Source organism: Mauremys reevesii, linkage group 4 (genome assembly GCF_016161935.1).
Source record: "Mauremys reevesii isolate NIE-2019 linkage group 4, ASM1616193v1, whole genome shotgun sequence".
NCBI lineage: Eukaryota > Metazoa > Chordata > Testudines > Geoemydidae > Mauremys > Mauremys reevesii.
Genome location: NC_052626.1, coordinates 63,301,343 through 63,327,440, shown reverse-complemented (window position 1 = coordinate 63,327,440; position 26,098 = coordinate 63,301,343). Strand labels below are relative to the sequence as shown.

The window sequence follows — 26,098 nt, the reverse complement described above, 5'->3', positions numbered from 1 at the left end:
GGGTCTCAAATTTGCATCCAACAATGTTACCAAATTCACAACATGATTTGATTCATACACAGTCCACAAGATTGATCTCCTCCTCTGTCGCCTTCTTCAAGAATGTCCCTTTCTCAGAGATCTGTAGAGTAACGACATGGAGGTCAGTCCACACTTTTGCAGAATGTTATTGTGATCTCTGGGGACACCACCTTGGAAGCCATCTTCAGCTTGAGAGTACGGTTATCTATAATTGACCCAACTCTGAAGCCCCAGCCCTTCGGAAGGGATACTGCTTGGGAGTTACCTTCAGTGGAGCACCCATAGGGACACTACTCGAAGAATAAAAAGTTGTTACTCATCTTGTGCAGTAACAATGGTTCTTCAAGATGTCTCTCTATAGGTGCTCCACAACCCACCCTCCTCCCCTCTTCTTCTGAGTTCTTGTCTATATCTCTGCGGTAGAGAAGGAACAGAGGAGAATTAGCCCATGTGCGCTGACTAGCCTCGTGGCGCAGCATAAGGAGAGAGCGCATGTGTGGACACTACTATCAAAGTTTTCTGATCATCAGCACTACAGGTAAGCAAACATACCTATAGTGGAGCACCCATGGGGACATAACTCTGAGAGTCATTATTACTGTACAAGGTAAGTAGCTTCTTCTTTTCATACTCAAATAGCAGAATCCTGCTGCTGTAATGTATGTACAATAAACTGTGTATTCTACAATAATCCTCAGATCCTCAACTAGTGTAAATTGGCATAGCTCCATTTAAAGTCAGTGGTGCTACATCTAGTTCTACTAGGTGAAAAGTTGCCCTAAATCTTTAAGATGGTCATATGAATAAATTGCAAATGGAATCAGAAGAATTCTGGTTTTCCATTATGTCTGCTGCTGATTGTGTGCCCTGTTCAGAAAGACCTTTAGGAAAATGGACTGGCTGAAACTGTTTGATGTATTTCTAATACTTCCTCCTTCTTTTGCAGTTTCCGAGGAAGGAGAGTTCAAGGCACTCTGTAGTTATCTATCTCTACCCACCAATCTGTTCCTGCTTTTCGAGGAATATTGGGGCACTGTAAGCCCCTTGCTCCAAAGGTACTTGATGGAGTTGGGGGAGCGAATGAAACCATCCTTCTATTTTGTGATGGTTGTAAGGGAATTTCAGATGAAATTAGTGAATAATTGGTTACGCTCTGACCAATACCATATTGCAGTTGCAAAAGAATTGGCTTGATGAACAACTTACAGAGTTTGGAATTCGGGGGAGATGGTCATGTAATCTCTACACCTGATTCTAATATTGACCAGAAAGAAAATTGAGAGAGAGAGAGAATACAGCCATGGGTATAAGAATGGACATTAAGAGGAAAGAGTGCCAATACCAATGATTCTAACAGTCAGGTAGGCGATATTAGCAGTAGAATGACTGTATCTAATTGGGTGAGGAATCTGGGCAAAACTAAGCAGAAACAACTAAGGTGTTTGTACGCCAGTGCAAGAAGCCTCGGTAACAAAATGGAGGAACTAGAACTACTGGTGCAGGAAGTGAAACCAGATATTATAGAGATAAGAGAAACCCGGTGCAGTAGTAGTCATGACTGAATTACAGATATCGAAGGGTATGTGCTGTTCAGGAAAGACAGAAATAAAAATAAAGGTAGTGCAATAGCATTGTGTATTAATGATGAGGTAGACCATAAAGAAATTAGAAGTGATATAATGGATAACACAGAGTCTAGTTGGGGTCAATATCACTATGGGGAAAAAAGCTACCAGAGGCTCTCCTGTGGTAGTTCATGGGTATGTTACAGACCCCCCAGTATCCAATTTGGATATGGATAGAGACCTTCTTAAAATTTTATTGCAATAAATACTACTGGGAATTGTGTGGTTATGGAAAGGACAAGTGCTACTAGTCATAATAGGGCCCAGATTTTCCTGGATGTGGTAGATGACAGATTTCTTCACTAAAAAGTCACCAAATCTATGAGAGGTGATGCCACTTTAGATTTGGTTTTGGTGAGTAGTGAGGATCTCATAGAAGAACTGGCTGTAGGGGACAACCTTGGTTTGAGTGATCATGAGTTAATTCAATTTAAACTCAATGGAAGGATAAACAAAAATAGATCTGCATCTAGGGACCTTGATTTCAAAAGGGAAAACTTCTTTAAATATTAAGGGAATTGGTTAGGGAAGTGGATTGGACGGAAGAACTAAAGAATCTGAATGTGGAGGAGGCTTGGAATTAGTTTCTTCAACTTTGACTTAAAATATCTGAAGCCTGCATCCCAAGCAAGGGGAAGAAATTTGTAGGGAAGGAGTGCAGACCAAATGCAATGAGAAAGCATCTCAAACAGGTTCTTAAGAGAAAGTAGAAAGCCTACAAGGAAAGGAAGTTGGGATGGATCAGCAAGGAAGGCTGCCTCTTGGAGGTCAGGAAATGTAGGGAAAAAATGAGAACTGCCAAAAGCCAGGCACAGTTAAATGTTGCAAAGGAAATTAAAACCAATAGTAAAAAGTTCTGTAGTCATCTAAATAAAAAGAAAACAAGGAAAAAAGAAGTGAGACTGAAGATGTTGGGGAGAAGGGATAGCTCAGTGGTTTGAGCATTGGCCTGCTAAACCCAGGGTTGTGAATTCAGTCCTTGAGGAGGCCACTTAGGGATCTGGGGCAAAATCAGTACTTGGTCCTGCCAGTGAAGGCAGGGGGCTGGACTCGATCTTTCAGGGTCCCTTCCAGTTCTATGAGATAGGACTGCTAGTAGCAAATAACCCCAACAGCCGGTGATGGGACTCTAGAGGGGAAGGCTCTGATTTACTTCAGAGAATTCTTTCCCAGGTGTCTGGCTGGTAGATCTTGGCAAAATGCTCATAGTCCAGCTAAGCTATATTGGGGGTCAGGAAGGACTTCCTCTGGGTCAGATTAACAGAGACCCCGTGGGGCGGTTTACCTTCCTCTGCAGCATGGGGCACAGGTCGCTTGCAGGTTTTAAACAAGTGTAAATGGTGGATTTTCTGTAACTTGAAGTCTTTAAATCAGGATGTGAGGACTTCAGTAGCTCAGCCAGAGGTTATGGGTCTATTACAGGAGTGGGTGGGTGAAGTTCCGTGGCCTGTGTTGTGCAGGAGGTTAGACTAGATGACTATGATAGTCCCTTCTGACTAAGCAGTTTGAATATCTTAGAATAATTTATCATGGCTGTATTAAACCAGAATAAATGACGCATTTGGAATTGGTGCATATAGAGGGGATTGCGATCAGCATTCATGAAGGAAGTTATCCTGGAGCGTTGCTTTTGTGTTACACAATTCCTTGCTCATTGGTCTGTCTTGTCAGCCCTCTCTGCCCCCAGGACAGGCACCAACTGTGATGGTATCTGAAAGCAGGGTTCTTAGTATGACATTAAGTATAGCCTGCCAGTTCTAGCTTTGGGCTATACCTGCTTGATTTCGAAAACCGAGTCTGATTAGGTGCCGTAGTTGAGCTACTAGTTAAAAGTAGGGTATTACCCCAACAATATGGATGTAGAAATCTATCTGTAAAGGAAAGATTGGTTAAAACTAAGAAAAACTACTTAAACTTCCACATCACTGTCTTGAAGAATGTCCACATTCAGCTGAGTACACTGCGTGTAATATTAAAGTTAATATATTCTGTTATAGTAATTGGCTTTCTTGGTTCCTGGAGAAATTCTCTGCTTCTCTTTTTCTCTCTTGCCCTCTGTCATCATGAGGCCTCTGTGTTGTCCAGCATACTTCAACCAAGGAGATATTTTGAGCCTATTGACTCCAACCTTCTGTCTCAATACTGCCTCAGATTATCCCCAGATATACTGAATATAATTTTGCTTCATTTATTTGAAGAACAACCTCCCGTAAGCAACTGGGTTTTTAAGTCCATTAAGTGGTTGCTTATAAGGAAAAGTGTGTGCGTGTGTGTGTGTGTGATGTAATACAAGACATTCCTTCCAGCTGAGGCTGAACACATTATCCCCATAATAGTACTCAAAGGAGAAGGATTCCAAATGTGAGACCAGATCTTTTATGTCGTAATAACGCTATTGCCTGTGTGTTTTTATGTTTATAAAATCAGTTGTTTTTGAGAAATGCCACTGATACACATCAGCTAAAATGACCAGTTGCTGGAGGTCCCTCTCTCTTCTGCTTCGTAGAAGTTTAATATAAAATAACTGTCTCAGCAAGAATACCAAAGCAGTCATTTCATTCCTGTGATCAGCAGCTTGGCGGTACAATAGCTTACTACACTGTGTAAATGGATATGTTTTGCCATTATAAACATAAATACAGTAAACATTTTTCAATGGTGCATTTTAAAAAAGTGTTTGAAAAGCAATCACTAGAAGCAATAAATACTACATTTAAAATGTAGGATATTTTAATATACAACCTTCATCAATAGATATTCCAAGGGAAGCAGTGTGTGATAGTCCACTTTCACATTCTGAGAGAATCAGTATTTGCAGATGGTGCGAACATCTTTTAAGTGTGTTTCATTCTGGTGAAATCTTTATAATTTGTGTTTCTAAAAACAGATTTCTCTCTTGCATAAACTTTCAAGATTTTTCACTACTTCTTTTTAGATCTGTGTAGTTATGCCTATTAATTATATATAGTGTTCATACAATGTAATCTGTCTATTTGTCTGAAATAGGTGGTGTGCTGACCCTGCTGTACTAAGTTTCCTGAAAGGGAAAAACATTTCAGTAAGGTTAGTTTCATTTTTTTCTGGGCTTTGTTTTTGATCTGTAACAGCTGAAGGAGCTGGGCTCTGGGTAGTTAAAGGAGGGCAAGTCTTGCAGTTAGGGATTCCTTGCTTCTTCTTCGAGTGCTTGCTCATATCCATTCCATGTAGGTGTGTGCGCGCCGCGTGCACGTTAGTCGGAGACTTTTACCCTAGCAACTCAGTGGGTCGGCTGGGCGCCCCCTGGAGTGGCGCCGCTGTGGCCGCGGATATATACCCCAGCCGACCCACCCACTCCTCAGTTCCTTCTTACCGCCCGTGTCGGTCGTTGGAACTGTGGAGTGCAGCGTAGCTGACCTCCACCTCCCTAGCATTCTCTCAATTTTCTATTCTCTTTGTGTATATAGTTCTCTAAGTTGTTAATTTAGATAGAGTAGTTAGTTTTAGTTGATTAGTATAGTTTAGTTAGTTAGCGGGTTCTGCCGACAGGGGATCCACATTCCTCCTGCTTGAAGTGCCTGGGGGAGTCGCACTTAACAGCTAAGTGCCCAATTTGTAAGTCGTTCAAGCCTCGTACAAAGAAAGAGAGGGACATTAGACTTAAACAACTCCTCATGGAGGCGGCTCTAACCCCTCCGTCCTCGGCACTGAGCGCTCCCCCTTCGGAACTGAAAAGCGGCTCTTCGGCACCAGGCCGAACCGGTGCATTGTCTACTCGGCACTGGACGCCTGCTTCCAAGTCAGGCCACAGCCACTAACTCTCGCCGCAAGCGAGAAAGCCTAAGACCCCTGCCGACCCGGCACCGCCCGTGGTGCGGCAAGAGGGCACGGCTCCAACACACCGGCCGGTGCCTGCAGCCACGGTACTGTCTGCTGAGCCGTTGCCATCGACTCCGGTTCGCTAAGGGCCGTCGAGTCCGGCACCTATCTTCCCCGGCACCCGCCGCGGTTGAGTTGATGGTCCCATCCACGCCAGAAGTCTGTGAAGTGGCGAGGGACTTGATCGCGATCTCGGATGCGGCACCGCCGCCACCCCCGGCACCGCCGGTGCGGGTAGTCCGATAGCTTGGGAAGCCGGCCCTGATCCGTCCACCATCAGTCGGCGCCCCGGACCGGCACCGCTCCCGATCACGGTCCCGTTGCTGTTCAAGATCTCGGCACCGTTCACAGTCGTCCCGCCGCTCGCAGTCTCGGCACCGCTCCTTGACACGACGCCGGTTGGATTCGCGGCACCGTTCCCGGTCGCCTTCGTATTACTCTCGGCACCATTCCAGGTCTCGGCACTGTTACCGGCACTGCTCCACTCGGAGCCACTCTCGACGCCAAAGCTCTCGGTCACGGTCGACCTCCCGGCACCGTCCGGGTCACAGGTCCCGGACCAGATCGCGGCACCGGAGTACCTCACGGCACCGTTCCCCAGTGCGCAAGAGCACCAGGTCAGTGGGAACATCTGCCCAAGGCCTATCTGCTCCACCGTGGCCTTCTTGACACCCCTCGGCTTCATCCCAGGCAGGTAGCCTCTACTCCCAAGATCGGGAAGCAGATGTGCCGGAGGCTTTATTCCAGGACTCCCACTCTGAATCGCAAGCGGTTCAGCAGTGGCCTTTTTGGACACCTTGGGCTTACCACCAGGCCCAAGGGGCTCCCATAGTTCCATCTCGGACGGTCCCTGCCGAACGTCGGGCCCCAGAGGCAACAGTGAGTCGCCCTCCGCCAGCTGGTACGGATGCTCAGCCGCCTCCTACCACCACCTTGCCTGAACACCTGGGGCAGGAGCCCCAACAGGAGGAGCTCATCCAGGAGGTCCTCCGACCCGGTGGTTCCTCTTCTTCCTCACCGGATGAGGCGGTGGTGGGCGCGTCGTCCACGAGCCCGCCCCCACTGGACCTTGCTGCACATCAAGATCTCCTCAGACGAGTGGCGCTCAACATTAACATCGAGATGGAGGAGGTCGCAGAGGTCGACGACCCGGTCTGCAGCATTCTGTCGGCAGACGCGCCTACCAGGGTGGCTCTACCTTTTATCAAGACCATCCAGGCAAAAAAGGATAAGTTGTGGCAAACGCCAGCTTCTATTCCGCCGACGGCGAAAGGAGTCGAGCGAAAATACATGGTGCCATCCCAAGGGTATGAATACCTTTATATGCATCCGCCTCCTTCTTCTCTGGTCGTTCAGTCGGTTAACGACAGGGAGCGTCATGGCCAGCCGGCCTCCGCGCCAAAATCTAAAGAGGCCAGGCGTATGGACCTTCTGGGCCGTAAGGTATACTCGGCGGGCGCCCTCCAGCTGCGCGTAGCCAATCAGCATGCCTTGCTGAGTCGTTACGACTTCAACACCTGGACTGAAATGGACAAGTTTCAGGAATTGCTTCCTTCAGACTCCCGCCAGGAGTATAAAGCTTTCCTAGCAGAAGGGAAAAAGGTGGCAAGGACCTCCTTGCAGGCTTCCCTTGATGCGGCAGATTCCGCGGCCAGGTCTATAGTGACCAGAATCACCATGCGGCGCATTGCCTGGCTCCAGGCCTCCACTCTTCCGCCCGAGCTTCAGTACACCTTGCAGGACTTGCCCTTCGAGGGCGGTGCCTTGTTCTCGGACAAAATAGATTCTAGACTCCAGAACTTAAAAGATGGCAGAGTCACGATGTGCAACCTGGGTATGCACACTCCCGTAACCCAGCGACGCACCTACCGCCCTCAGCATTTCCGTCCGTACTTTGTACCCTGACGGGGTCAGGATTTCAATAGACGCCGAGGGCGAGGAGGCCGTAGACGGTATTCGGGCCCTCAGTCCGGCCAGAATCGCGGCTCCTCTAAGCCGCAGTCGGACCCGAAGTCGTCCTTTTGAAGGCGCGCCCGGGGACAGCATCCCTTTTCCTGTCTATGTACCTTCCCCCCCCCCCCCCCCCCCGTTCTCCAACCGCCTCTCTTATTTTTTCCCGGCGTGGTCCCTCTTGACCTCAGATGTCTGGGTTCTGCACACTGTGAAGCACGGATACCACCTCCAGTTTGCTTCACCCCCGCCTTTCCGCCCTCCCTCCCAGTCCCTCTTCAGGGACCCCTCTCACGAGCACCTCTTTTACAAGAGGTCAGAACGCTCCTCAATATCGGAGCGATAGAGGAGGTTCCACGGAACGACTGGGGCAAAGGCTTTTACTCCCGCTGCTTTCTGATTCCAAAGTCAAAAGGGGGTCTCAGACCGATTCTCGACCTAAGAGGCCTCAACAAATTTCTAGTAAAGTTAAAGTTCCGCATGGTCTCCCTAGGTACCATTATCCCTTCCTTGGATCCCGGGGACTGGTATGCTGCCCTCGACATGAAAGACGCTTACTTTCATATAGCCATCTTTTCTCCACACAGACGATACCTCCGCTTCGTAGCGGGCCACCGCCATTTCCAGTTCGCAGTCCTACCCTTTGGCCTCTCCACAGCACCTCGAGTCTTCACGAAGTGCATGGCGGTAGTGGCCGCCCACCTCCGTCGCCAAGGGCTCCACGTGTTCCCCTACCTGGACGATTGGCTCCTCAAGGGGGCCTCTCGAGAACAGACCGCGGAACATGTGCGAGTGGCATCGGCCCTGTTCACGAACCTCGGCCTCTTGCTCAATACGGACAAATCCACCCTGGTTCCCACACAGAGGCTGGACTTCATAGGAGCGACCTTGGACTCCACTCAGGCCAAAGCCTGTCTCCCTCAGCCAAGGTTCCTGGCGTTGACGTCCATTGTCCGCAGCCTTCAGGCTTTCCCTACGACCTCGGTCCGCACCTGCCTCACTCTGTTAGGACACATGGCGGCGTGTACGTTCGTCACCAAGTACGCCAGGCTTCGGCTCCGCCCGTTTCAAACATGGTTACATTCGGTGTACCGCCCGGCCAGAGACTCACTGGACACCCTGGTCACCGTTCCATTGAGTGCACTTCAGTCCCTCGACTGGTGGCTGAACCCCTCCACGGTCTGTGCGGGGCTGCCCTTTCACCCGCCCCAACCAACGCTGTCCTTGACGACGGACGCGTCTTCTCTCGGCTGGGGAGCCCACCTAGGTCATCTGCGCACCCAGGGCCTGTGGTCACCAGAGGAGCTCTCCCTCCACATAAACGTCCGGGCGCTCAGAGCAGTTCGCCTAGCCTGCCAGGCATTCTGCAGGCCTCTGTCCGGCCGTTGTGTCTCCATCCTGACAGACAACACAACGGCCATGTACTACATAAACAAACAGGGCGGGACTCTCTCCTCCCCACTTTGTACAGAGGCCATCCACTTGTGGGAATTTTGCCTGGCTCATGCGATCGACCTGGTGGCCTCCTTTCTCCCGGGAGTTCGGAACACTCTCGCGGATCGGTTGAGCAGATCCTTCCTGTGCCACGAGTGGTCCATAAGACCGGACATTATCCACACGATCTTTCGCAAGTGGGGCTTTCCCCAGGTGGACCTCTTCGCAACACGCGCGAACAGGAAGTGCCAAACGTTCTGCTCGTTCCGAGGGCACTCTCCAGGGTCGATCTCAGACGCGTTCCTCATCCAGTGGACGCACCACCTGCTTTATGTGTTTCCCCCCTTCCCTCTAGTCCACAAAGTTTTGTTGAAGCTCCGGCAAGACGGGGCTCACCTGATCCTGATTGCCCCAGCATGGTCCAGGCAACCGTGGTACTCCACGTTGCTCAGCCTCTCGGTATCCCCACCGATCACTCTCCCGCTCTGCCTGGACCTCATAACACAGGAGCACGGGACTCTTCGCCAGCCGGACCTCCCCGCTCTCCACCTCACGGTGTGGCTCCTGCGTGACTAGACGCCTCTGAGCTGCGCTGCTCCGCCCCTGTGCAGCACGTCTTGCTCAGCAGCAGGAAGCCTTCCACGCAGTCCACGTTCTTGGCCAAGTGGAAGCGCTTCTCGTTATGTTGTGAGTCACGTACTTTGGTACCCATGCAGGTTCCCATTCCGGCCATTTTGGACTACCTGTGGTTCCTTAAGCAACAAGGCCTTGCTATTTCTTCCCTGAAGGTGCACTTAGCGGCCATATCCGTCTTCCACCCTGGCGAACGTGGACACTCAGTGTTCTCTCACCCGGTGGTCATTAGATTCCGCAGGGGGCTGGAATGCCTCTATCCTCCGGTCATTCGCCCCGCCCCTACCTGGGACCTCAATCTGGTACTGACCCGGCTCATGGGGCCACCCTTTGAGCCACTGGTAACCTGTTCTCTTCTCTACCTTTCGTGGAAGACGTTTTTTTCTGGTTGCCATTACTTCGGCCCACAGGGTCTCCGAGCTACGGGCCCTGACTGTAGACCCTCCTTACACGGTCTTTCATAAAGACAAAGTGCAGCTAAGGCCGCATCCCGCTTTTCTGCCTAAAGTGGTTTCGGCCTTTCATGCTAATCAGGACATCTTCCTCCCGGTCTTCTGCCCAAAGCCTCACGCATCTCCCCGAGAACAGCGCTTACATTCCTTAGATGTCCGCAGGGCACTTGCCTTCTACATCGATCGCACCAGGCCCTTTCGTAAGTCCCCCCAGCTCTTTGTGGCAGTAGCTGATCGTATGAAAGGCCTCCCTATCTCCACTCAGAGGATTTCATGGTGGCTCACAACCTGCATCCGACTTGGCCCATGTTCCGGCGGGCCACCTCACTGCCCATTCCACGAGAGCTCAGGCTTCCTCGGCCGCCTTCCTGACGCACGTACCGATCCAGGAGATCTGCAGAGCAGCAACCTGGTCCTCGGTGCACACGTTTACCTCGCGCTATGCTTTGGTGCAGCAGTCTAGAGACGATGCCGCCTTCGGTTCAGCAGTTTTGCACTCGGCCACGTCTCACTCCGACCCCACCGCCTAGGTAAGGCTTGGGAATCACCTACATGGAATGGATATGAGCAAGCACTCAAAGAAGAAAAGACGGTTACTCACCGTTGTAACTGTTGTTCTTCGAGATGTGTTGCTCATATCCATTCCACACCCACCCTCCTTCCCCACTGTCGGAGGAGCCGGCAAGAAGGAACTGAGGAGTGGGTGGGTCGGCTGGGGTATATATCCGCGGCCATAGTGGCGCCACTCCAGGGGGCGCCCAGCCGACCTACTAGGGTAAAAGTCTCCGACGAACGTGCACGCGGCGCGCACACACCTACATGGAATGGATATGAGCAACACATCTCGAAGAACAACAGTTACAACGGTGAGTAACCGTCTTTTCCTCTTGCACCTTTGCCATAAACACACCCGCCTTTTCAAATGACTTTACAGGATTCCTTTATCAAGCCTAAACAATTACTATTCTCTCAGAACATCAAACATTTTACCACTCCAGCCAGACATCAGCTTTTTTCTGGGGTGGGCTAATGTAACAATTGGTAACATGAGATAACCTTCATTGGGTTGTAAAATACATGCCCATTCCATGCAAACTTAGTTTTCTTACCTTGGTTGTACATTTACTGTGGAAACGTTTCCTGTATGGTTTGTCTTGTACCTCTTATTTTGTCGGTTAGAGGTTGTGACATGATTCTGGGCCCTGGGAGTTTGAAAGAGAGGACAGGAAGTTTACTAGAGTGGTGAATTATTGGCAGTATGTGTCCATTCTGTTTGCTGTGATCTTGTGTGTCTGTATCCTTCATTAATTTTTTTTACAGTATTTCTTCTTCCACTTATTTACTAGATATCCAAGGAAAAGAAATAATTTGATAGAGCTTCCAGAAGACTACAGCTGCCTCCTGAATCAAGCCTCTCAGTTTAGGTAAAAAGTAGCAGTTTGATCTGTCATCTTGTCAGTGTTTTCTCCTTTTCATATTCTTGCAGTTAGTTTTGCCACGTGTCACATGGGTTACACTGTTACAGAAACAATTCTGGGATGGAAATCAAATGCTGCCACCTCATCAATCCAGGAAGAACTGTTGTCTGGGAAGGGTATTGCAAAATTTGAAGTGAACATACTGTTTTGTTCCTAACCATCAATAACCAGCAGTCCATTTTAAGTATGATGCTACTTACTTTTCACATCATGACCACATATAAAATATTACAGCTTAAAGCACTGACACACTTCAGTAAACAAATGTAGGTTTGATATAGCTGACAGTTGTTTTCACCATTGCTCACTCCAGGGCCAGAGGCTTGCCACCGGCTTTGAATAGGAATACTGAACCTTTCCCACAGATGAAGTGTTGGTAGCAGAGAAGACAGAGTGAAAATATATCATTTCACTTTAGTTATTCTTCCTGTGGAAAAGCATGGAAACATGGATATAGTCCAATGTGCTTTTTAATTCTTTCTAAAGAGAATTTTGCTCATGGAAGTTTGTTTTGTATTTTAACTGTAGTGAACTTAATGCTCACAAATGAACCACTGTGAATAGTGAGGAGTCAGACTCCGAGCAAGTTATGCTATGTCACCCTGCCAGTGCTGCTCCTAACCGACATCACCTTACCCTCTTTGGCATCCTAGTACTGTGCCTGTGTGTCAGTTTTGTTGTTTGTATAAATGGGCTAGAATTTAGCTGAATTTACTTCCACTTTTGACTTGATTGAGTTCCTAATCCTGCATTTTCTCAGTTTTTAGTTTTAATGAGGCACATTTCTTGAATTGGGTATCTGCATTCATGATTTACTGGAGAGAGGTACATTATTCATGGAGAGGAGGAGGTTTTCTCACTCCATGCTGATTTAATATGCATTTTAGCAGTCTTTGGGTCCTGTTGGAGTCTATATGCTGATGCAGCTTTCTCCTTTTGTTTGTTTCCATTAAATACAGCAGGAGTTTCTCAATGTTTATAGTGCGATCCACATCTTAACAGAAAGATTGTTGCCAACCATTCCCTTCCATTCACAATTGTATGGGTCACCTTATCTGCCATTTGCAATTGAATAAGATCCCAATGGCAACTACAGCCATTGATTACATAGGAAAATTAATAGGAAAATATTAAATGTAGTTTTAGTTGTGTTAGCAGTTAGTAATTCTCTTCTTCATTTCCTATGATGTGAGCAGGCCTGGACTTGGAGCAATGCTTTGCAAGACCTTAGCTTGAAAACCCCTGCAACATCACTTGGTAGATGTAATGTTGGGAAAAATAATGTCCCATGTGATCACAAAATTGACAGTTACTTTAGAAAAGCTTTCATTGGATTTATACCAATTTTCCCCTCCTCCCAAGCTGATCTATACTAGAGAGAAGCACTATGAGAAAAATGAGAACGAATTTTACCAGATAGCTTATGAGGAAGCATTGTGATTGACGGTGCCTCTTTTCTGAAAAAGGCCTTCTGATCAAAACAGCATACCTGATCCTATTTATTTAAAAAAACAAAAAACTTTTCAATGTATTTGCAATAACTATTTTGGTTCCATACTGCACTTAATAATTACCACCTTTCTCTTTACAGGTGCCCACGGTCTTTTGACGATGAACAAAAGCACCCAATGTTGTGTTTGTTCTGTGGCACCATGCTATGCTCCCAGAATACCTGCTGCCAGGAGTTGGTGAATGGGGAGAAGCTGGGAGCCTGTACCTCTCATGCTCTCCAGTGTGGAGCTGGAGTGTGTATGTTCCTCAAGTAGGTAACTGGCCAGTAGGTAATTTTTTGGAGAGGAAAATAACTTAAGAAGGCCAGATGACACAAAAGGGCAAAAAACCTCATACGCTTTGGGACTGGGGAGAAAGAGCCAGCATTTTGACATACACTGTTTCTCAACCAGACTGCTGTATCTTTTTCAGGCGTCTGATTTGTCTTGCAAGTTTCACCTCACTTAAAAACTACTTGCTTACAAAATCAGACAAAAAAATACGAAAGTGTCACAGCGCACTATTACTGAAAAATTGCTTACTTCTTTTTACCATATAATTATAAATCAATTGGAATATAAATATTGTTCTTACATTTCAGTGTATAGTATATAGAGCACTATAAACTAGTCACTGTCTGTATGAAATTTTAATTTGTATTGACTTTGCTAGTGCTTTTTATGTAGCCTGTTATTAAACCAGGCAAATATCTAGATGAGTTGATATACCCCCTGGAAGACCTCTGTGTACCTCCAGGGGTACGAGAACCACAGCTCTAAGCCACCAAAAGGTTAAATCACCCTGCAGTAAAACTGAAATGTTGGTCAATGGGCAGTGCTATAGTCTGAAGATGTCCAGTGCACCCTTTGTCATGTGTTTACAGAACACCACAAAACCAATAAGTCTATATTAACAGTAACTACTTTTCAGGTAAAATAACAAGTCTGTGCTGCAGGATCTTGCATTTGGCTTTCATTTTCAAAGTATTAGGCACCCTACTCCTTTAGGCTTGTTAGAAAATCCTAGCCTTTTATGCATGTTTAGTGCCAAGTTGTTAGTGTATGTAATGGACAAATTACTTACACTTTTAAAAATGCAGCTTTTTTTCTACATTGTTGAGTACTGTGAAGGGGCTAAATCTGATTTTTGTCTATTTTGTCTGTTTGTCTATTTTGTTCTCTGTAGCTTAAAAATGGCTGAATTGACATTGGGGTGGGACCAACTTGTTCAGTGGGCTTGAGGCATGGGATCGAGTGGTTTTGGAGGAAGCAACATGCACACCTCCTCTGAGAGGTTTGCTGTAGTGTGGCGCTCTTAAGGGGGAGAAATAACAGAACTCCAAGAGCATCTGGAGGAGTAGGAAATTATTTCCTGGAGGTTTCAAAACAGATTTAACTGGCATCTGAGCTTTTACCTCCTTGCACTGCCCATCAGGAGTGAGTTTGCTCACACATAGACACAGAAAAGGAAGGAGAGCAGTATTTATTTTTTTAAAAGACTGCAGTAATTAACTAAAGTTTCACAGTTTTAATAAACATGGCTAGCACTTAGCACAGTCTCTGTATAAGTGGTATCCTCCCAGTTAGTGAAGATTAGCATAGGGGGGTCACTATGAAATGTCAAAAATGGTCTAGTAGCCAAGTGAAGAGGCAGTTGACTGACCATACCCAGATAACAGAATACTGCAGTCCACAAAATAAAGAAATGTAATAGCTGATGATTCTTCAAGTGATTTCACATGTCCATTCCGCTCTTGGGTGTCAGTGTGCACAGCACATGGCTGTCAGAAACTTTTTCCATCAGTGATACCCATTGGGCAGCTCAAGCTCAGCCTTCTGCTGCACACCATTATGCAGAGGTGTATAGGGCAGAGCTGCCCCTAGCCCCACTCAGTTCCATCTTTCTGCCAGTCGTTGGAACTCTACAACACCAGAACAGTTCTCTTTCTCGGCCTTTGTGAATATTTTGCATGTGTGTATTGTTAGTCCAGTCTTCAGCATAGTTATGATAGTTAGACTTCTTTTCAAACTTGATTTCCTCATTTGTGGGGTCTTCTGTTCGTGGTACTGGAGTATGCCCCAATCATGGAGCTTCAGGCTGTGCACTTCATGCTCAAGGACTATGCCAGTGATCGAGCCGCATAATAGCTGCCTGAAGTGCTTGGGGAGGCGCACATAATGGACTTGTGAGGGGATTTCAAGCCTAGGACAAAGAAGGATAGGGAGGCTAGGCCGAAATTCTTGCTGATGGAGGCAGTGCTCAGGCCTCTGTCAGAGCTGTCCCAGTCTGCCTCAGTGCTGAGTGCTCCAGCTTTATTGAGAAAAGCGCCTCCAGCTTTAGAGGAATCCCAGCACCATTCTACGTTGCCCACACTGAGGAAGAAATACAAACTTCCAGAAAAACCCCAACCAGGAGAAGGTGTCCACCTTCTAAGTCTGATGAGAGGGGCGAGGAGGAGTCGAGTAGAGTACACCTGAAACCTAAACACTCCTCCCCCAAATTGGTGCCTAAGTTGACAGAGTTGACTCCAGCACCGCAAGGAGCATTGTCAAGCCTGCCGGAAGAAGCGGCACTGTCAACTTCTTGGGCACTGCAACAGGAGATCACCTCCATGTCAACTACCCCGGAAGCACTTGCAGCAGCAAGAAATCTGCTCTGCCTCTCGGTGACTGTCTCCTTCCTCATAGGAGTCCAATCCCTCTGCATTGCTGCCCCGTCTGCCAGCGATTTAACCTCCAGTACCCCAGTTGCCTGCTTTCTGGATAGATGGGCCCTTGGTACCCTCCAAGGAGAAGCATGCAATGATGGTGTCGCTTCATCCATCACCAGTCTCTTAGAACTGGTCACCAGCACCGACTGGATCAGCCTTGCCATTGTCAGAAGAAGGGGAATCTTTGTTGTCTGGCTTAGAGGTGGGATTTGATGTCTCGCATCCCCAAAGCAAGACCCTCCGGGCCCCTCAAAGATCCTCTCTTCCGACCTACCACCATGACCTCTGAGTGGGACTTGCCATGAGAATGTGGCCAGTACAATGGGGCCTTGTCCTGTACCACTGGTTGTTTTGGAACAGTTGGAGGTTTCTCCCAACTTTCAGATCTTCCCCACACCATGTGTACTTGAGATCCTCATCTAGAAGGGCAGAATCTGCACACCGAGAGGCTCCGTCCCCAGAGTCCAGTAACAGGCCTAGTATGAAGTACACCTCTACCCTGATATAACGCGACCTGATATAACATGAATTTAGATATAACGCGGTAAAGCAGCGCTGTGGGGAGGGCAGGGCTGCACACTCTGGTGGATCAAAGCAAGTTCGATATAACGCGGTTTCACCTATAATGCGGTAAGATTTTTTGGCTCCTGAGGACAGTGTTATATCAGGGTAGAGGTATACCAAGAAGAGGTTCCAGAACCAGAGCAACAGCCATTAGAAGAGATTCTACCCCTTTCGGTCTTGGCTTCCTCTCCAGATGAGGCTGTTTTATCTGGGATAAATTCACCTCCTCCTCCTCAGGATTTTAAAGTTTATCAAGAGTTGTTAAAGAAAGTGGCTGAAGACTTAAGTGTACAGGTCGAGGGGTTAAGGAGTCCTCACGTCCCTAATCGAGGCTATACTAGAGCCTATAAAGGCTTTATGGCAGACTCCATCCTCTTTGGCTCCCACCTCTAAAAGGGCAGAAAGAAAGTACAATGTAGTCGCCCAACGTTTTGAGTACCTTTAGACTCACCCACCTCTGGGCTCATCAGTCATCACATGAGAGGGCATGACAGGAGCACCAGGCTGCCATGCACAAGTCAGAAGATGCTAAGAGGCAAGGCTTATTCAGCAGAAAGATTTATTTGATGGGGGCTGCAACTGCATACTTCTAACCATTGGGCTCTGTTGGGGTGTATAATTTTAATTTGTGGGGCTCCATGGAGAAGTTCAGAGAGTTTCTCCTGGAGAACAGTAGCCAGGAATTCTCTCCCCTGGTCAGTGAAGGCAGACTAGTCGCAAGAATGTCACTGCAGGTGGGACTGAATGCAGCAAACAGAAGCCATGACTTCTGCAGTTGCCAAGCGTAGATCTTCCTGTTTGCAGTCTTTTGGTCTTCCCTATGAAGTCCAGAATATTATCCAGGGCTTGCCATTTAAAGGTCCTTCTCTTATCTCAGATCATCAGCAAGCTCCATGAACTTAAAGACTTTAGAGCCCCTTGAAGTCCATAGATCTATACACACCTGCCCTGGTCAGGAAGCACTATTGGCCCCAGCAGACATACAGATATTCCATTTCTCCTTCTCAACAGGACCTGTCAAAAAAAGTGGTTCGGGGTTATATGCATAGGCCTCCCCATCCTGTTGCTTCGGCTCCAGCAGTGTTCCCTCTAATTTTTCCCACCCATGTGTGGAATTAATTTTGTTATGTGCACCAATATGGAGGTGATGTGTGACACATCACCCTCATATTGGTGCACATAACAAAAATCATATGGTGGGGTGGGGCCGAGGAGCTCTTGTGGGAGGGGGCTCAGGGCTGGGACAGAGGGGTGGGGTGCGGGGGTGTGAGGGCTCCGGCTGGGGGTGTGGGCTCTGGGGTGGCGCTGGGGATGAGGGGCTCAGGGCTGGGGCAGAAGGTTGGGTGCAGGGGTTGAGGGATCCAGCTGGGAGTGCAGGCTCTGGAGTGGGGCTGGGGATGAGGGTTTGGGGTGCAGTAGGGTGCTCTGGGGCTATGCGGAGAGAGAGGACTCCCCCCAGCGCTTTCTCCCTGCAGCAGCACCTGGGCTGGGGAGGAGAGGCACCTGTCCCTGCTGCAGGAGGTCTGGGGCTGCAGGATAGGTGCCCCTCCCCCAGGCCCAGGCCAGGGGAGGGGAGGGGAGGGCCGTGCCTGGGGCCGCTCTGGCCACAGCAGGTCAGGGCCGCAGGGTGAGTTGGGGCCAGGGGAGGGACGCCTCTTCCCCAGCTGCAGCAGGTCCCTGGGCAGGTTCCCTAAGTGCCTGTGTGATGCTAAATAGGTTGCTGTGCGGACATGCAGCTTACAGGGAACTTAGGGCTCCAGCTCCAGGCCCTTCAAGATAGCCTGGAAGTGCAATCATTTTGATGGTCACTTGAGATTGACATACCAGTCTCCATCTCTTCAGATCCTAACTACCTCACCCTTGCAAACCGTCTGTCCCACTTGCACTGTGCTTGGGCCTGAGTTACTTCAGACCATAGGGTCCTGAGCACTGTGGAAGTGGAATATACTCTCCAGTTTGTTTCTGCCCCTCCTCCCACCTTCCCTCCCCGTCCTTCAGGGACCACTCTCACAAGAAACTCCTTATCGAGGAAGTACAATAGCTCCTTCACTTGGGAGCCATAGAGGAGGTTCCATGTAGTCACAGAGGGAAGGGGTTTTATTCCAGATATTTCCTAATCCCAAAAATGAAGGAGGATTTCAGATCAATCTTAAACCTGCATCCACTCAACAAATTCTTAAAAAAGATAAGTATCAGAGGGGTAATTGTGTTAGTCTAGATCTGTAAAAAGCAACAGAGTTCTGTGGCACTTTATAGACTAACAGACGTATTGGGGCATAAGCTTTCATGGGTGAATATCCACTTTGTCAGATGAATGTAGTGGAGGTTTCCAGAGGCAGGTATAAAATATGCAGGCAAGAATCAGTCTAGAGATAACAAGGTTAATTCAATCAGGGAGGATGAGGCCCTCTTCTAGCAGTTGAGGTATGAACACCTAGGGAGGAGAAACTGCTTTTGTAGTTGGCTAGCCATTCACAGTCTTTGTTTAATCCTGAGCTGATGGTGTCAAGTTTGCAAATGAACTGAAGCTCAGCAGTTTCTCTTCAATGAGAAGAGGGCCTCATCCTCCCTGACTGAACTAACCTCGTTATCTCTAGACTGATTCTTGCCTGCATATTTATACCTGCCTCTGGAAATTTCCATTACATTCATCTGACGAAGCAGGTATTCACCCACGAAAGCTTATGCTCCGATAGATCTGGTAGTCTATAAGGTGCCAGAGGACTCTCTGTCACTTTTAAAAAAAGATAGAAGCTAGGATGATCATGCAAAACTATTATCCCTTCCCTGGATCCTGGGGACTGGTATGTCATCCTCAACTTAAAAGATGGTATTTCCATGTAATAATCAATCAGGGTCAGAGGAAGTGCCTCCAATTTCTGGTAAATCCAAAATCATTACCAGTTCACTGTACTGCTTTCAGTGAGTAAGCAGCTCCCCGAGTCTTTACAAAAGTCATGGCAGTAGTAGCTGCATTACTCTGAAGACTGAGAGTTCAGATTTACCTCTATCTGGACAACTAGCTTGTAAGAGGCCCAGTCTACATTGCAAGTACAGAACAGTGTTGACCTGATCCAATCAATGTTCAATGCAGTGTGATTGTTATTCAACCCAGAAAAATCTCTCCTTTCTCAGGCCCGGAGGATAAAGTTTATAGGGGCTGTATTGGACTCCTCTCAAGCCAAGGCCTTTCTTCCAGTATCCAGATTTCGGGCAGTCTGTTCTGTTGTTAGACTTTGAAGGCTTACCCTGTCATAACTGTACAAAACTGTTTGAGGTTTTCAGGTCATATGGCCCCTTCCACCTCTGTGTTTCAATACACCAAACTGTGCCTCAGAACCCTGCATGGTAGGCTGGCATTGGTCTACTCGCCAAGCTGCCATCAGTTAGACTCGGTGGTAAGAGTGCCCTCACATATCCTCACCTCCCTAGATTGGTGGACAAATTCTGCCAATGTATGTGTAGGCGTTCCATTTACCCACCCACAGCCAACTCTCATGCTAATGACAGACGCTTCTGATCTGGGGTGGTGAGCCCACCTGGATTCTCAATAGACTCAGAGTCTCTGGTCCTCAGAAGACTCAGCTTTACACATCAGTGTCAGAGAACTGAAACCTGTCAGTCTAGCATGCCAATTATTTCTGTTGTAGATCAGTGGAAGCAGCTTGTTAGTCCTCACAGACAACATAATGGCAATGTTTTACCTCAACAAGCAACGGGGAGCCTGCTCTTCTCCGCTCTGTCCAGAAGCGACTTTACTCTGTGAGCTCTGTATTGCCAGCTTGATAGATCCTATCAGGCCACCTGAGCAGATCATTTACAAGTCACCACGAGTTATGTCTTTGCAAGATATGGCCAGGTACATCTTCCAGCAGTGGGGGCTTCCCCAGATAGACCTATTTGTAACAAAGTCCAACAGAAAGTGTCCACTAATTCTACTCCCTACAGAGTCAGTCCAGGTTCCATAACAGGTGATAGGCTTCTCTGTGCTTCTCCACCAATTCCATTCATTCACAAGGTGTTACTAAAGATGAGACCGGGTCAGGCCAGAATCACACATAGAGCCCCAGCATGGACCCATCAGTGCAGGTTCTCCACTCTCCTGGCACTATCAGTGAAACTTCTAATTTCACTTCCTGGGAGATTAAGTCCAAGTCTAGTGGATCACAGTTGCCTACTCCACCTGAGCCTACAGTCCTTTCACTTAACTGCAGGGATGCTCCATCGCTAGGCACTAGAGAGCAGGCCTACTTGAAAGACATCGAGATCCTGCTGAATAGCCGAAAGCCTTCTACAAGAGTAACTTGCCTCTGTTGATGGAAGTGTTTTACCATCTGTTCTCACCAGTGTGAATTATCACTGACAAGTTCTACAGTTCAACATATTCTGGGCCTGAAACATAAAACCAGGTTTGGGGGCAAGTTCCTTCAAGGTACATAAAACAACTATTTCAGAACTCCATCCTAAAGTGGACAATCACTTTATTTTCTCTAGTGATATGTCAATAAAGTTTTTAAAAGGCTTAGTCAAATTAAACCCTTAGGTGCAAGATCAAGTTGCCCTGTGGGCTCTAAACTTAGTATTGTCAAGATATATGGGTTCCCCATTAAAGCCCTTAGCTACCCACTTTCTGCTGCATCTATCAATTAAGGTGGCATTTTTGGTGGCCATTACCTCTGCCAGAAGAATAGGGGCTCTATGTGCATTAATGCCCCGTATATGATCTTTTTTAAGGACCTGCATTCTCTCTCAAAGGTGGTTTCTTCTTTCCACATAAACTTGCCAATTTATTTGCCCATAGTTTACCCAAAGCCACACATGAGCAAGGGAGAAGAGCATTTGCATACCTTGGACATGAGGAGAGCCTTAGCGTTTTACCTGGACAGAACCAGACACTTCCTTAAATCATCCCAATTGTTCATAGCAGTGGCAGACAGAAAAAGAGGTCAGTCTCCATCCAGAGAATTTCTTCCTGGATCGCATCCTGTGTACATATGTGCTATGACTTGGCTAATGTTGCTCTGCCTGATAGTGTCTCAGCTCATTCAGTGAGGTTGCAGTTGGCCTCAGTGGCCTTTCTAGCACAAGTTCCAGTTGTTGACATTTGTACAGCAGCAGCCACCTCAGTCCACACATTTGAGCCACAGCACAGTGGGAGGCAAGACTTCAGAGAGGATGCTAGAGTCTTTATTGAAATAGACTCTGATCCCGTCTCCTGTTCTTATGGCTTGTGAGTCACCAAGTTTGGAATGCACATGTACAATCACTATTTTGTAACTATTGTTGCACATGTCCATTCCATGACCCACCCTCTTGTCCCCCTCTACATCGAAGTTCCAGCAAGTAGGAACTGAGGGGGGGCTAGGGGCAGCTCTGCTCTTTATACCTGCATGCAATGGTGCACTACAGCAGGGGGAGCTTGAGCTGCCCAACAGGTACCACTGAGGAATACGTTTGTGATGGCTGTGCAGTGGGCACACCAACACCCAAAAGTGGAATGGACATGTGCAGCACATCTTGAACAGTTACAGGACAGGTTAGTAACCATTTTATTCTTACTGATGGTAAGGCCCCTTGTGTCATGGGTATCTAATACAATATAATCACTTACATATTTATTGCTTTTTGTGAAAGTCTGTAAGGGCTTATCTGAACACAAAAATTGAACCAGTTTAGCTCAAAAAGATTTTTTAAATTTAAACTCTTGCAACCCCCTGAGTGCATGCTCCTTTATGTTGGTTTAGATCTGGATTATATCAGTTTAACTTTCAGCTAATTTACAGATGTCAACTAAACCAATATAAGCCAGGTTTAAACTAATATAGGAGTGTTCTCCCAGGGGGTTACACTAGTTTAACTAAATCTGTTTAGAGCAACACTTCTAGTTAAGCCAGTGCAACTTTGTGTGTAGACCTGTCAAAGTTTAAGCTTTCTTTAAGGTTGCTTATAAATAGTACCTGCAAAATGATATGGTTAATAATATTTTTAATGTGATTATTTTTGCCTTCAGAATCAGGGAGTGCAAAGTAGTCCTGATAGAAGGTAAAACCAGAGGCTGCTTATATCCTGCTCCCTATCTCGATGAATATGGAGAAACAGACCCAGGCTTGAAGTAAGTGCATGTTTAACTTTTTACTTGCTAGGAGTCTTAATTTTCCCCCCTTTCTTTGTTGTTCCCCTTATACTGCATGCAATTCCTGCATAGTTCTGAGCAGCCCCACTTCTGATAGCCCGGTGGTGAAAAATGGTTGCCAATCACACTGTCATTCAGTATTTTCCATGGTTATTAACATGGGTAGTTAATCTGGGACTGTTAATAGACACTTTGCCTAGACTTATTTGCACTTGACATTGTCATAGAGTCAACCAGGAAAGAGAGAAGAAAAGAAAAGGCCCAAAGATGGGGATATGTAATGTTGTAACGTGCCTAATGAATGTTCTCATTATTTCTCCCATGAAGAAGAGGCAACCCCCTGCATTTATGTCATGAACGTTACCGGAAACTCCATCTTCTATGGCAGCAACACTGCATCATAGAGGAGATTGCCAGGAGCCAGGAAACCAATCAAATCTTCTTTGGATTCAACTGGCATCTTCTCTGAGTCCTAGCTTTTAATTAAATCCCGATGACTATGGATGATGTTTTGACAAAGGAAAAGGGAGAGTATTACAGAGCCTTCTCTAAGGGTTCAGACACATGACTGATGCACTGAAACAAAATAATTCTCATTTCACAGGTTTTACCTTTTAAAAAAAAGAAAAACACCCTATGTGGTGACTGTTGTAGAATATTCAGGAACAGAAATATCTTTTTCCAAAGGTTGTAGGCTCTACTGATTAGATGAGTGTAGCTTCCCACATTCACCTGCCTTCCATATGCACACATCAGAAGTCCCAAACTGTCATTTACTGGCACTGGGAATACACCTGGAGGTGTGTTGCTAGGAAAGAACCAAGTAAGAGAAGCTGTTAATATTTCCAGTCATGTGGTACAATAGGTATATGAGGGTTGATGTGATGTGATGTCTGAAATGGTTTGTGTCTTGAAATTACAACAGTCTAGCTGGAATTATGTACAACCTCTCCTTCTCCTTACTGTGTGTCTGGGTTCCTAGCCCTGGCTTAGAACTTAAAATGGCCAAGGTCTGTAGCATATTTTTCGGAGGGCAAAGTGGTGCCAGGCCTCTACTAATCCATAGCAAGAGGCTCAGCAAGCATTAAGTGGTGCAGCAGAAACCTGCACTGTGCCAGACCCTGAGATTTATTGGAGAGTGCTTTCAGAGGAATAATGTTTCCACTAATCCAATCTTTAAAAGAGGGGCAGAAGGAGTGAATTGTGTGGGGGCATTTCCATCTTGCTTGGTGCATGTAAAATTAAACTGTGTGTGCTTGTTGCATTGCCAGTACTGCACCTTATATAATGTAGCTTTAGTCTACGAATTCTGGAGACTACCCCAAGGAGTCCAGCACCCCACTTCTGTGGTGTGGCTGTGATCAGCTTTACTATGTTTGTAATAGTACTCGACAGTCTGTGCAGAGACAAACTCTAGACTGCTGATCCAGTGGTTTAGCCATCTGTCCGCTACAAAAAACATAAACTGCAGTAAAATAAAAGCCATTTAAAGTTGAATTAAAAAGCAAGATCCTGTAGAAGATAGCATGGCAATATTATCTATTTAGAATCACTAAACACAGGCATAAATCAATACTTTGTATCTCCATGTTGGAGGGGCTTCCCACTCTTCATTCTTGTGTTATCTGTTTGGCGCTGTCCATAAACTGTCTGTTTCTGGAGTCAAGCCAACCAGATGCTCGTTGTAACTTAAAGGAAAAAAATAATTGTCTGTCTCTTTTTCAATAACTAATGGCATATTGTGATTAAACCATTTTTCATTAGCTCATTGTTCTGTTTCCCAGATTTTAGCCATAATAATTTACATGAAGGGATCTTGTGATGTGTCAGGTAAAAGTTCTAAATACATAAATTCCCTATAACTATTACTTTTCCAGGCAATGCCATCTCTGTCTGAAAAGCTGAACTATCCAGAGAATGCATTTTAGATCTGTGTGTTCTACTTTCCCCTCTTGCTGTTTGTGTGTGTGTGTGTGTGTGTGTGTGTGTGTGTGTGTGTTCTGTGGGGGAGGGGGGAGTTGTTTTTTAATGCTCTGTTAAGGCTTAGAAAGGGAGGACTATAAAGAATTTTGTGACCTGCTGTTTGAGAGCACATGTTTACGTGTGTGTATATACACACACACACACACACACACACACACACACACACTGCTAAAACGTGGGGATTTTGGATCCATGTATGGTCCCGTGTTAACGCAGGGACTGCGTTACCATGGATTTCAATGGCACGGTAATTAAATTTGGGATCCATCCGCGGTCCCACGCTAAAACCAAATTTGCGCTATATGGACGCACATTCTAGCAAGGGTCCGCTGTGTGTGTGTGTGTGTGTATATATATATATATATATTCTCCCTCCCAACTGGCATGTCCCCTCACTGCACCGTTAAGAAAAGAATGCAAACGGTGCAGTGAGGGGACATGCCAGGTGGGAGGGAGAATCACAAATCATGATTTCATGCTTAAGTATAATAATCCTCCTCCTAGTTTCTCGAAGTCCTCAGTGAACAGCAGTCACTACTCATTTAAAAGTGAAATTCAAATGAGTTGGAATATCAAATCATTATTTTCTAGTGTTCAAATAGTCCTTGACATTTTTGCTCATTTTTCAGCTTATTTTCCCCAAACAGTGTAAATAGTTATCTTCAGTATCTTTTCCTATTTTCCTCTATTGCAATGAAGAATTCTCTCTTCATTTTGATATTTTCTGTTTTTTAAATTGAAGGTAAATCCCTCTGCAAAGAAACAGTTCTGTTAGTCTTGTCTAATCTGTGATTGAAACCTTGGGTTAGGAAAACCAGCTCCATGGAGACTTGCGTGCAGTGGCTAGTTCAAAGGTTACCAATAATACTGCTTACCAGCCGAAGCACTGTATTGAAATTAGCAAATGTGCTTCACAAAGTTCAGCACTGACTTCATAGCTGTGTTCACTTACTGTTTCCTTGTGGTTTATCTAGTCATGTATCAGATATTTTCAGTACTCCCTGCACTTTCAATGATGCAAGAAATTTGTACTCATGAAGTTCAGCTAACAGACATGCAGCAAGATCACTTTATTTTGTAGTGTTGGTAATGAGCAATTTAAACTGCTATACAGAGGCAGGGGCTGGTTTGAGCAGGCAAGCTCTTGCTTAACATTCCCAAATGTCTTTCAGTACTTGGGAGAGGTAGGAAAATGAGGGCAAAGAAAGAAATGTTGCATCGTTTTCTGTACATTTGCACTTATTCTAGCGAATGGGCTCCCAGATCATCACTAATGAGTGTGGTTATTTCTCATTTCATAAATTACTATGCAGTTTGGTTCACTGTGAGTATTTTCTGTATTTAGTGATTGCAAGATACTTATGCCACTGATTTGAATTCCATCCAAGATAAACTGAAGAAGTTATTTGAATAATGCGTATATCGGTATCCTTAACTGCAAAAATGTAAATTTGAAACTTGTATAATGTTATTGTGCTTTTGAAATAAAATATCTTGTATATGTATATTTAAAAGAGGAAATAAAGTAACTTCTCATACATTGTTGGGCTTTTATTGGGAGGCAATTTAGTATTGTACATTTCTCTTGCAGTGATGCCATCAGTATGGAAGGGGAAGAGGTGGCTAGTAAATAATTGGCAAACAGTACAAGTTACCGTTACTGCTGATTAGTACTAGTTAACAGCTACTTAGTACTAACATCATAATTTTTGTTTCGTGTTAGAGAAATGGATGCAGCCTTCTGTAGCAATTTTCAAATTAAAGTAAAG

General features: G+C 46.3%; 1 protein-coding gene across 1 annotated transcript in view; it reads left to right on the top strand.

Annotated features, from left to right (window-relative positions):
- UBR1 (ubiquitin protein ligase E3 component n-recognin 1) overlaps positions 1 to 25,867 on the top strand; it is a 142,820-nt gene extending 116,953 nt beyond the window's left edge. The window contains exons 42-47 of the mRNA XM_039536388.1: positions 968 to 1,076; positions 4,653 to 4,709; positions 11,317 to 11,394; positions 13,040 to 13,210; positions 22,224 to 22,325; positions 22,674 to 25,867. Of these exons, the coding sequence (XP_039392322.1) occupies positions 968 to 1,076; positions 4,653 to 4,709; positions 11,317 to 11,394; positions 13,040 to 13,210; positions 22,224 to 22,325; positions 22,674 to 22,815 (659 nt within the window). The 3' untranslated portion in view covers positions 22,816 to 25,867. The remainder of the gene's footprint in view (positions 1 to 967; positions 1,077 to 4,652; positions 4,710 to 11,316; positions 11,395 to 13,039; positions 13,211 to 22,223; positions 22,326 to 22,673) is intronic.
- Positions 25,868 to 26,098: the final 231 nt, after the last annotated feature.